At 32.6% G+C, this 12,866-nt stretch overlaps 1 protein-coding gene across 6 annotated transcripts in view; it reads left to right on the top strand.

Moving 5' to 3' along the window:
• Nucleotides 1-12,866, top strand: part of LOC133332581 (cAMP-specific 3',5'-cyclic phosphodiesterase) — a 208,247-nt gene that overhangs the window by 171,490 nt on the left and 23,891 nt on the right. For 2 of the 6 annotated variants that reach the window (XM_061540959.1, XM_061540958.1), the window contains exon 1: nt 7,558-7,728. The exons of the other annotated variants lie outside the window; for them this stretch is intronic. In XM_061540959.1, the coding sequence (XP_061396943.1) occupies nt 7,583-7,728 (146 nt within the window). In that variant the 5' untranslated portion in view covers nt 7,558-7,582. Of the gene's footprint in view, nt 1-7,557; nt 7,729-12,866 lie in introns of those variants that run through there. 6 annotated transcript variants of the gene reach the window in all.

Raw genomic sequence — 12,866 nt, 5'->3', positions numbered from 1 at the left:
CAAATCGAAAGATGTATAGGGACTTTGGTGCACCATTCGCATTAAATCGGACGAAAATATATATGGGAGCTATATCTAAATCTGGACCGATTTTCAGGAAACTTTACACACATCATTCTAGACCTAAATCATTAAGCAGTGCCAAATTTCGTGCAAATCGAAAGATATATAGGGACTTTGGTGCACCATTAGCATTTAATCGGACGAAAATATATATGGGAGCTATATTTAAATTTGGACTTAACACACATCATTGTAGACTTATTTCAGTACGCTATGCCAAATTTCTTGCAAATCGAAAGATATATAGGGACTTTGGTGCACCATTTGCATAAAATCGGACGAAAATATATATGGGAGCTATATCCATATCTGAACCGATTTTCAGGAAACTTAACACACCTCATTCTAGACTTATTTCAGTACGCTATGCCAAATTTCGTACAAATCGAAAGCTATATAGGGACTTTGGTAAACCATTTACCGTAAATCGGACGAAAATATATATGGGAGCTATATCTAAATCTGAACCGATTTTCAAGAAATTTAACACACATCATTGTAGACTTATTTCAGTAAGCTATGCCAAATTTCATGCAAATCGAAAGATATATAGGGACTTTGGTGCACCATTTGCATAAAATCGGACGAAAATATATATGGGAGCTATATCTAAATCTGAACCGATTTTCAGGAAACTTAACACACATAATTCTAGACCTAAATCATTAGGCTGTGCCAAATTTCGTGCAAATCCAAAGACATATAGGGACTTTGGTGCCCCATTTACCCTAAATCTTTGCCAAATTTTGTGCAAAATATATATGGGATATATGGGAGCTATATCTAAACCTTAGCCGATTTTCATGAAATATTTTTTAAAAAATCCACGCCTTTGTGAAGGACCGATCTTTTGTGGAGGAGGAAACTTAACACACATAATTCTAAAAAATCCACTTTGCCTTTTGTGACCCTTCTTGAAAAAAAAATCCATTTGTGATTTTTTAAAAAATCCACGCCTTTGTTAAGGACCCTTGAAAAAATATTTTTTAAAAAATCCACGCCAATGTTAAGGACCCTTGAAAAATATTTTTTAAAAAATCCACGCCTTTGTGCAGGACCCTTGAAAAAAATATTTTTTAAAAAATCCAAGCCTTTATTAAGGACCCTTGAAAAAATATTTTTTAAAAAATCCACGCCTTTGTGGAGGACCCTTGAAAAAATATTTTTAAAAAATCCACGCCATTGTGGAGGACTCTTGGAAAAATATTTTTAAAAAATCCACGCCTTTGTTAAGAACCCTTGAAAAAATATTTTTTTAAAAAATCCACGCCTTTGTGGAGGACCCTTGAAAAAATATTTGTTAAAAAAGTCCACGCCTTTGTGGAGGACCCTTGAAAAAATATTTGTTAAAAAACCACGCCTTTGTGAAGGACCCTTGAAAAAATATTTTTTAAAAAATCTAAGCCTTTGTTGGGGACCCTTGAAAAAATATTTTAAAAAATCCACGCCTTTGTGAAGGACCCTTGAAAAAGTATTTTTAAAAAATCCACGCCTTTGTGGAGGATCCCTTTTTGAAATTAAATCTGTAAAAAAATATATCTGCCTTTGTTTGGGTATATGCCACATGTAGCCTGCCTCCATCCACAAAATCACAATATTCAAGAGACATTAATAATTTTTTCATATCAGATCCGACCGTTGATGATGATGATGAAAATTAACTCGTTTATGTGGGAATGTTTAATAAAAAAAATCAAGACGACGATGATGATTACGATGACGCTGACGATGATTTGCTCCAAATACCGTTTGGGGCCCATTTGGATTTCTCTGTTTTTTTTTTTATTAATAATCATCTTCATCATCATCGTCTTCCTCTTCTTCTTCTTTGTGTATATTATTTTTGTTTTTATTATTATTTCGTTTTCATGTTGTGTGTGGCGATGTTGTCGTTGTTGTTGCTGCTGTTGTTTTTGTGTTTTGCAAAAATATGAAATTCTTTGGTTATTGAGCGAACAGCGGGAATGTGAGCGAGCGTGGTCTTCTCCACTACATATTGCATGAATATGTATGTATGTATGTCTATATGGATGTAGATATGTACGAAAGACATCATAAGGCCTGGCACCAGCCACAATTTGTGGATGAGGATGAAGATGATGATGACTTTTTTTCTCACAAAGTTTGTGTGTGTGTGTGTTGCTGATGTTTGTGGGAAGACATATGCCTGTGTGTGTTGAGGGGGGGGTGTCTGAGGGGGGGGCCCAGCAGCAAAAATATAAAACTCAAAAAATATATTTTTCTTTAGTATCTGCCACCGCTGCTGGGAGATTCGAAATGAAAATCATTTTCATTTTTTAGTATATTTTGTAAAAACGCGCAAACACCATCTAAACACAGACGCCAGACCAAGACCACAAATATTTTTTTTTAATATCAGAAGAAATCTTTATAAAATGAAATAAAAAAAACAAAACTGCCTTTAAAGAAAACAAATGGAATTTTAAATAAAATAAAAAAATATATGAAGGCAAATTATTTATAAAAAAATATGGAATTGCGCGTTTAATATCTAAAACCGTAATGTCGATTTTTGTAAAAAAGTGTTACGCTCCCACTATGTGAATGTTGTATAATTACAAGAACATACAACCAACCAACAAAAGAATGCATTGATAATGAAATGCAGTAAAATACAGCTTTAATTATAAAACAAATACTCAGTGTTAATTTAAAATAAAAAAGTATGAAAAGTGTCACAAAAATAAAAAAAATTAAAAAAAAAATTCAAAAAAAAATTAAAAAAAAAATCAATCAAAAAATTATTTTCCAAAAATGTTTGGCCACCTGAATGACGATTTCAAATCCCAAAAAATTATATTTCTTGTCTAATTTTTTTTTTGTCAATATAATAACTAGCTGCAAATCGCATTTTATTGCCATGATAAAATATTTATGAATGTGTAAAAAATTAATAATAAAAAAATCTTATAAACGAAATTCGAAAAAAAAAATAAATATCTCATTGATTCCAAAAAGAGCTACTTATAACCTGAACTGAACTAGCTCACAGCTGTTCACAGGGTTTTCATTGCATAAATCTGAAAATAAAAGTATATACAAAATGACATACATATGTTTGTGTCTATATAGCTCAGGTGAAAAATTGAATTGAATGCAAAAATTAAAACAAAAAATTAAATATTTCAAAAATTATTATTAAATATTTAATTTCCAAAAATTCCAATTAAATATTTCACTTAATATTTTTAAAAACAATTACGCCTGTTGATGGTGCGAAAGACCATTGAAAACATTTTTCAATATACACCTTTAAATGACCTTTGAAAAATTACAAAAAAAAAAAACAACTCGTCCAAATGGGCATTGAAAAATCATTTTTCTATGATACACTTCCATAAATGGACCTTATACAATTTTTCTAAAATCTACACCAATGGATTTTTTTTTTAAATCCACCTCTAAAAAGACAACCATCTAAAATTCACGCCTTTAAATGGAGCTTAAAAACATATTTTTAAACCAGTAAGGAAAGTGGTAAAGTCGGACGGGGCCAACTATATGATACCCTTCATCACTGGGTATATTCAACAGATAAATCCTAACAGACGTCGCATTTTAAAAGGACCAGTAAAATGAAATTGGATCCTTAAACGTGTCATTCTGCAACCTTAAATCGGACCAAAATATATATGGGAGCTATATCTAAATCTGAACCGATTTTCAGGAAACTTAACACACATCATTCTAGACCCAATTCATTACGCTGTGCCAAATTTCGTGAAAATCGAGAGATATATAGGGACTTAGGACCCGAAGAATATTTATATTGGAGCTGTATCTAAATCTGAACTGATTCCAGCAAAACTTCGCAGACATCAGTCTGGACCTAATTCAGTACTCTGTGCAATATTTTGTCTCAATGGGACAAATATTGGGAGTTTGGTGTATCATTCACAATAAATCGGACGAAACTACATATGAGAGCTATATTTAAATATGAACCGATTTTAACAAAACTTCGCAGATATCAGTCTGGGCCTGTGCAAAATTTTGTCTCAATCGGACAAATATTGAGAGTTTGGTACATCATTCACCATAAATCGGACGAAACTATACGTGGGAGCTATATCTAATTATTTTTTCGATTTTTACGAAACTTAGCACATATCAATCCAGACTCAGTTCTGTACGCTATGCCAAATTTCGTGCAAATCGAAAGCTATATAGGGACTTTGATGCAACATTTACTAAAAATCGGACGAAAGTATATATGGGAGCTATATCTAAATCTTAACCGATTTTCACGAAACATGGCACACATCATTCTGGACCTAATTTAGTACTCTATACCGAATTTCGTGCAAATCGAAAGATACATGGGGACTTTGTTTCACCATTTACATAAAATCGGACGAAATATATATGGAAGCTATATCTAAATCTGAACCGATTTTCACGAAACTTAGCACACATTATTCTAGACTCAATTCAGTACACTATGCAAAATTTCGTACAAATCGAAAAATATATAGGGACTTTTGTGCACCATTCGGACGAAACTATATATGGGAGCTATATCTAAATCTGAACCGATTTTTCCCAATTTCAATAGGGTTCGTCCTTGCGTCAAATAAATGAGATGTGTCAAATTTCATCCAATTCGGATCATAAATGCGACCTGTACTTTGTTTACAATTTAACATCTACAGACAGACGGACGGACATGCGTAAATCGACTTAGAAAGTGATTCTATGCATATTCTCAAAAAGAACCATGTGTCTATCTCGTTTCCTTTTGCCTGTTACAAACATATGCACACTGTACCTCAGTGTGATGAAAAAATCCAAACCAACGCCCCTTAATGACTCTTGAAAAAAATATTTTTAAAATGGTCCTTGAAAAATCCACACCTTTTAAGGACCCTCGAAAACGTATTTAAAAAAATCCCCGCTTCTTAGGGACCCTTGAAAATATATTTTTAAAAGATCCTCGCCTCTTAAGGACCATTAAAAAGTATTTTTTAACCAGTGAGCGGAGCAGTATACGCGGACGGGGCCGACCATATGACACCCTACACAACTTCCAGGATAATACAACTTTCTGTGGTACTACATTCTGAGCTTGGGCAATATTTCGTGATATTTGCACCCTCCTGGCCGAATAGAGGTCAACAAATATTACTACTAATCAGTACAGTTCTTCTAATTACTTGTGCAGATTCCTTTCAACGTGAGTTGTGTAGATCGACTCGGAACAAACACAAAAATAAGTTTTCGGTCCACGTCATCCCAATATTATTATCTGATCATCACCGAAAATTATAGACGTTGTCCTTGGCCATAGGTGGAACCTCATTTCAAACCCATCAGCGCTATATTCCGCCATCTAGTGTGTTATTAGTTCACTAAAAAATATCGGAATATGTAAGCACCTGTGTAACTCCCACATCCGAGAGCATACGGCAATACAATTGGTATCAATTTGAAGGCCAACCACTCCTCTTGGATATGCTATAAACTTCTCGGCTCTATGTCCTTCAGGATTAAATATATACACCATAGAATACAAATTTTTTCATTTTTTCACACAAAATTCAAGGTCCATTTGATCCGCTAAATATTGAGCAATCTTTTTCAAAAAAGGCATGCTTATTCTTTGGCTCGATCCCTTTCTCCATGTGAAATTCGCGAGGTTTGGGTCATAATTGCGGCCTCTTGAACGCCCAGAAAAACCGACAAAAATTAAGTATTTGATCCATTTCATCCCCTAAATATTAACCCATCTTTACCAAAAACAATAGGGGTCTTCATTGGCCAGAACCGGTCCTATATACAAAAGTTCGTGAAGATTGGTCCATAAATGTGGCCTGTATCGCGTTTACAAACCGACAAAAATTAAATATTCTGTCCATTTAATCCCCTAAATATTAACCGATCTTTACCAAAAACAATAGGCCAGAACCGGTCCTACATGCAAAATTTCATGAAGATTTAAAAATTACTATGGACAGACGGACGGACACACATGTCTAGATCGACTCAGCTAGTCGAGATATGACGATCGGTATACTTAAAGTCTAGGTATACTTAAAGTCTAGGTCTAGGACCAATATTTCGCGGCGTTACTAACTCTTGGGGCTGCATAAAGCTATAATATCCTGACGACATAGTTGTGTAGGGTATAAAAAATGTGTTTTTTATTGCACCTGTCGCCTTCATCTCCGAACACATTGTTGTATTAGTCTTTAATAATGACACATTTTTTTTTTTTTTTTTTTTTTGGGGTTTTTTTATTTTTTTGAAACCAAAATTTCCCATGCTGATGATTGGGGCTACCTCCACTTCTTAGGAACCCATATAATATGTGCCATTATTTTGTGCTGATGGTTTTGTATTATTTATTTTTAATTAATTTAAAAACATAATTTTGTTTTTCTAAACTATGTTCGGCATCTCTGCTCAACTGGAGGTGTTAATTGATTGGCTCAAACCTGATTTCTTCATCGACTTAAACAATGGAAAGAAACAGAAACAGTAGCTCTTTTTGGTAATCAAAATATTTATTTGCCTATGATATTTTAATTTAGTTATATTTAACAGGTCTAAGCAAATAGAAGAGGAATTTTTTTAAAAGAAACGCAGTTTAGAAATAAAAAAAAAAATCTTCCACAAAGAAGAAAAGTTTGCAACAACAAAAAAACAAAATGTGACTTTTACGTGAAGAAAACAGAAAATTAAACTACAAGTGATTTTACAAAAAAAAAATTTAAATTTAAAGAAAAATTGGAAAATCGGAAAATCGAGGAAAATTTGAAAAAAAAAAATAATAATAATAACAATAACAATAAAAATTAAATTTAAAGCGAACCAATTTTTGAACGTGAATTTGAAGAACGTGTACATCCAAAGAAGAAATTTCTCAAAATCAAAAAAACAACAAAGAAAAATAATTGAAAAACGTGTTCCAGTAAGGGAAACCAAGAATTTTTCAAAGCAACAACAACTACACCGGAAAAAAATTTACCAAGCATCAGGAGGCTTTTTATTGGATTACAAAAAAAAATAATATATAAACAAAAATAAATATACCTATAATTTTATTGGTGGCCCCCTGCAACAACAAAAAATTTAAAAAAAAAGAAAAATTTTTGTATTAAAAATAAAAAAAGAATCTCCAACTGTGATAAATCAACAAAAAACAACAACAACTAATTTTACAACAACAAAAAAACCACAACGCAAACCAAAAACCAAATCTACTTTCCTAAACCATTTCTTACATGTGATGCTTAAAAAGCAAAAGCAACAACAACCACAAAAATACACACCCAACAAAATCCAAAGAATTTTATATTTTATATGTAAAATTAATGTAAATAAAAATTAAAAAAAAAAATATTTAAAAATAATTTTTTTAAATAAAAAAAAACAAAACAAATCCCAAGTACAAGTAGTTCATAGTTTATAACCACAACAACAAAAACAAAAAATACTCAAACACACCTCCCTTCTTCACCATACAAACACCAATACACACCCACCAACCACCCCCAAAATGATGCTCAATAAAAATTCACCCGGATCGCAGTCAATGCCACGCGTCCACTCCTTTTTCAACATGATACCCACCATATTGGAGGGTGAATTGGCGCTGGCCGTCAACGAGGATAAGGATCGCATGTTTACACTCAAATCAAAAAGGTAGAGCAACACCAACAACAACAAATGAAAAAAATATTTTTTTTTTATAAAAAAACCCAACAACAAAACCATAAATTAATTAAGAAATATATGTAGAAAACAAATTCTCAGACAAAACATAAAAAAGTTCGCAGAAAACCACCCCCACCACCACCACCACATCTTGATGTGGATGCGTATGTGTGTCTTGGCCTGTGACGAAGTGACTAAATTCGAATTCTTAAAAAAAAATGTACTATAAATTGTCCCGATTTTTTTTTTTTTTTTGCACTCACAAACAACATCAAATCAAGTGCTACGTGATTATTAACACGACGACCCGCAATGGCTATGTGTGACAAACAAACAGACAAGCGGCGAAACCACTTAGAAAAGCATAACACCATAATTCTCATTAAATATATATTTTGCAAAAAAAAAAAACATTTTTTATTCGCCATATATAAAATGCATATAGAAATATTATTTTTTTCATAATTTTGCAAGGTATTTTTTTTTCGATTTGAAAAAATATTTTTGGCTGCCAATTTTTTAATTTCTATTTTTAAAAATTTTAGCCAACAATTTGAAACACATGCCCATTTGTTTTCTTTTTCTTCATATTATGTGAAAGGCCTCTTTGACCCACTTAATGTCAATAATCGAAGACCACTGACCCTTAGACATAAAATTTATTTTTATTAAATTTTCCTCAATAATTTTTTGGGTTGGCATTTTTATTAATTCAAAGGCCTTTACTCAGAGGCACGTGTTTCCACAATTGTTTTTGTTTATTTATTTTTTGGAATTTTGAAATTGTCAAAATTTTGCAATGGAATCATAAACAAATAAATAAACAAACACACACCCCTAAATATTTCATTTTTTTCCAAAGACCTCACAGAGGTGAATATTTTTTGGAAATATTTTTTCAAGGGTTCAATAAAGGCGTGGATTTTTAAACATATTTTTTCAATGTTCTACAATAGGCGTGGATTTTTAAAAATACTTTTTCACTTCTCTACAATAGGCGTGGATTTTTAAAAATATTTTTTCAAGACTCTACAATAGGCGTGGATTTTTAAAAATATTTTTTCAAGACTCTACAATAGGCGTGGATTTTTAAAAATATTTTTTCAAGACTCTACAATAGGCGTGGATTTTTAAAAATATTTTTTCAAGACTCTGTTTTTTTAAAAATATTTTTTCAAGACTCTACAATAGGCGTGGATTTTTAAAAATATTTTTTCAAAATAGGCGTTTTTTAAAAATATTTTTTCAAGACTCTACAATAGGCGTGGATTTTTAAAAATATTTTTTCAAGACTCTACAATAGGCGTGGATTTTTAAAAATATTTTTTCAAGACTCTACAATAGGCGTGGATTTTTAAAAATATTTTTTCAAGACTCTACAATACTTTTCAGTAAGGAACGTAGTAAAGTCGGACTGGGCCGACTATATGATACCCTTCACCACTTTGGGTATATTGCGCATATCCTTATCCTATCATTTGCAAGTCAATGTTCTTCGAAGGAACATACGCATGCCTTTCTGCAACCTGTGAAAAATTAATTTCATTCGGACAGATTCAGAGTCGTCTGCATACCATGGGACAAATTTATAGAAAACGATTTATAGGAAAATTTATGCATATCAATTCAGTACGCTATGCCAAATTTCGTGCAAACCGAAAGATATATAGGGACTTTGTTGCACCATTTACATAAATTCGGACGAAAATATATATGGCAGCTATATGTAAATCTGAACCGATTTTCACGCAACTTAATACACACCATTCTAGACTCAATTCAGTTCGCTATGCCAAATTTCGTGCAAATCGAATTATATATAGGGACTTTGGTGCCCTATTTACCTAAAATCGGCGGAAAATATATTTGGGAGCTATATCTAAATCTTAACTGATTTTCACGAAATTTAACACACATCCTTCTAGACTCATACAATACCACCATACGATACCCTACACAACTACCGCGGAACTCTAACTTTCTGCGGATTTTTATTCCAAGCCTGGGCAATATTTCGTGATAGTTGCACCCACTTGCCCGATTAGAGGTCAAGAGCATCTCTTCCCTACACTGACAAAGTTTTCGAACATTACTTTTATTCTGTACTGTCCTTCTAATTACTTGTCCATATTCCCTTCACCGTGGGTTGTTTTGTGATGTTCGGCTTATAATTGCGGCATATATATCGACTCGAAAATCCTAAAATTATTATCTGATCATCACTGAAAATTATAGGTTTTGTCCTTGACCATACCTGGATACTCATGGAAAATTTCAAAGCGATCAGCGCTATATTTCCGCCCTGCAGTGTTGTAATGGTTTACTAAATGTCTGATGTAACTCCCACGTAATGTCCTTCAGGAGTAAATAATACGCTGGAATATAATTTTTGTCATTTTTCACACAAAACCCGCTAAATATTGACTGATCTTTATCAAAACTGGCATTCTGAGTCTTTGGATCATAAATGCGGTCTCTGGAGCGACCAGAAAAACCGACAAAATTTAAGTATTTGGTACATTTCATCCCCTTAATATTAACCGATATTTACCAAAAATGTCGTGAAGATTGGTCCATACTGTGGCCTATACCGTGTTTACAAATTATAATGGACAGACGGACGGACACACATGTCTAGATCGACTCAGCTAGACGAGATATGACGATCGGTATACTTGAAGGTGGGCCTAGGACCAATATTTCGCGGCGATACAAACTCTTGGGGCTGCACTAAGCTATAATACCCTGACAACATAGTTGTGTAGGGTATAAAAATCTACGCATTATTTTTAAGAAATATTAAAAAAATCACGCATTTGTTAGGTACTTGAAAGTATATACTTTTTTTAAATCCATCTCATTCTTTATATAATTTCCTCAGATTTTGCACTCCATTTGTCTCAGATTTATTTTATTATTATTTTTATTTTAATTGTATTTGTTTCACATTCTTATGTGAAACGATAAGAATTAATTTCCAGTCATATTAACCCAGTTTCAAAATTATTAATAAATTTTGACAATGTAATGACCCTTTGTCGCTTTGCTGTTGGTATATATATATATATATATATATATATTTATGAATACGTGTTGTATTCCTTAGTATTTATTGAATAATTAAGAAATTCCTTTCTTTTGCATCCAAAGTGAATTTTTAAAATATGAAAATAATATTAAATTCGCAACAAAGACTTTTTTATTTTTCTTTAAGATATATAAAGGGGGGTCAATGGTCGCAGTAAAAATATGGGGCATATTTATATAAATATTATGTATTTACATGTTTATACCCTACACAAATATGTTGTCAGGGTATTATAGCTTTGTGCAGTCCCAAGAGACCCACCTTCAAGTATAACGATCGTCATATGTGGACTAACTGAGTCGATCTAGACATGTGTGTCCGTCCGTCCGTCTGTCCATTATAATTTGTAAACACAATACAGGCCACAGTTATGGACCAATCCTCACGAAATTTTGCATGTAGGATGGGTTGTGTAGGGTATCGTATGGTCGGCCCCGTCCGACTATACTGCTCCGCTCACTGGTTTTGTTTTAAATTTTCCTGTCTCTTGAATTTATTTTTTTTTATTTGTAAACCCCACGTGAGAATTATCAACACCTACATTCAATATTTTTATCACAGCCTCTAAACTTACAACATTGTTATTTTTTGTAATCTTTAATGGGGTTTTATCTGCTTGTGCATTTTGTGGCACTTATAAAAAGTTTAATTTATATTTGTTTTTTTTTTAATTTTTATTGTTCAAACATTTGCCACTGTAAATTCAATTCACTGACAGCTGCAATGTAAATTATCTGTTTTTTCTGTGACAAACGAACTGCTCTCAATATGAAATGATTTTTTTTTAATTTTTTCTTATTTATTTATCGGAATGATAAAAACATAAGTTACAAGAATTTTGAAAGTCAAACACATGATTTGCAATTATGCAAAATATCTATAGAAACATACATACACACATATTTCGTAGAACCAACATCTATGGATTTTCAATATTTCAAAGACATAAAATATTTTACGATACGATTTGACTTTGGCAAATGACATTAAAAGAAATTCATAGTCTAAACCATAAATAATACAAATACAATAAAGTGTCCGTAAGATTTGTGGATTTTTTTATTTTTTCAGTGGTCCGGAAGATTCGCGGATTTGTTAAAAATATTTTTTCATTGCTCATTTATCGGCGTGGATTTTTTAAAGATCTTTTTTCAATGCTCATTTATTAGCGTAATTTTTATACCCTTCACCACACTGTGGTACAGTGTATTATGTCTTTTTACATATGTTTGTAACAGGCAAAAGGAAACGAGATGGACCCATGGTTCCTTTTGAGAAAATACATAGAATCACTTTCTGAGTCGATTTATGCATGTCCGTCCGTCTGTTGGTGTTAATTGGTAAACAAAGTACAGGTCGCATTTATAATTCGAATTGGAAGAAATTTGGCACAGCCCTATTGAAATTGGGAAAAAAATCGGTTCAGATTTAGATGTAGCTCCCATATATATATTTTCGTTCGAATGGTGCACAAAAGTCCCTATATATCATTCGATTTGTATGAAATTTGGCATAACGTACTTATTTGAATCTAGTGTGATGTCTGCCAAGTTTCGTAAAAATCGGTTCAGATTTAGATATAGCTCCCATATATATATTCGTCCGATTTTAGGTAAATGGAGCACCAATGTCCCTAAATACCTTTCGATTTGCACGAAATTTGGCATAACGTTCTTATTTGAGTCTAGTGTGATGTCTGCCAAGTTTCGTGAAAATCGGTGCAGATTTAGATATAGCTCCCATATTTAGTTTCGTCCGATTTTAGGTCAATGGTGCACCAAAGTCCCTATATATCTTTCAATTTGTATGAAATTTGGCATAACGTACTGAATTGAGCCTAGAGTGATGTCTGCCAAGTTTCGTGAAAATCGGTTCAGATTTAGATATAGCGCCCATATATAGTTTCGTCCGATTTTATGCAAATGGTGCACCAATGTCCCTATATATCTTTCGATTTGGACGAAATTTGGCCTAGCGCACTCAATTAAGTCTAGAATGATGTGTGCTGAGTTTCGTGAAAATCGGTTCAGATTTATAT

This window comes from Musca vetustissima, unplaced genomic scaffold (assembly GCF_032173495.1).
Source record: "Musca vetustissima isolate MV318-11 ecotype Yass unplaced genomic scaffold, APGP_CSIRO_Mvet_v1 utg539, whole genome shotgun sequence".
Lineage (NCBI taxonomy): Eukaryota > Metazoa > Arthropoda > Insecta > Diptera > Muscidae > Musca > Musca vetustissima.
Note: the sequence above shows the minus strand (reverse complement) of the source record. Positions and strands in the feature narration are given on the sequence as shown.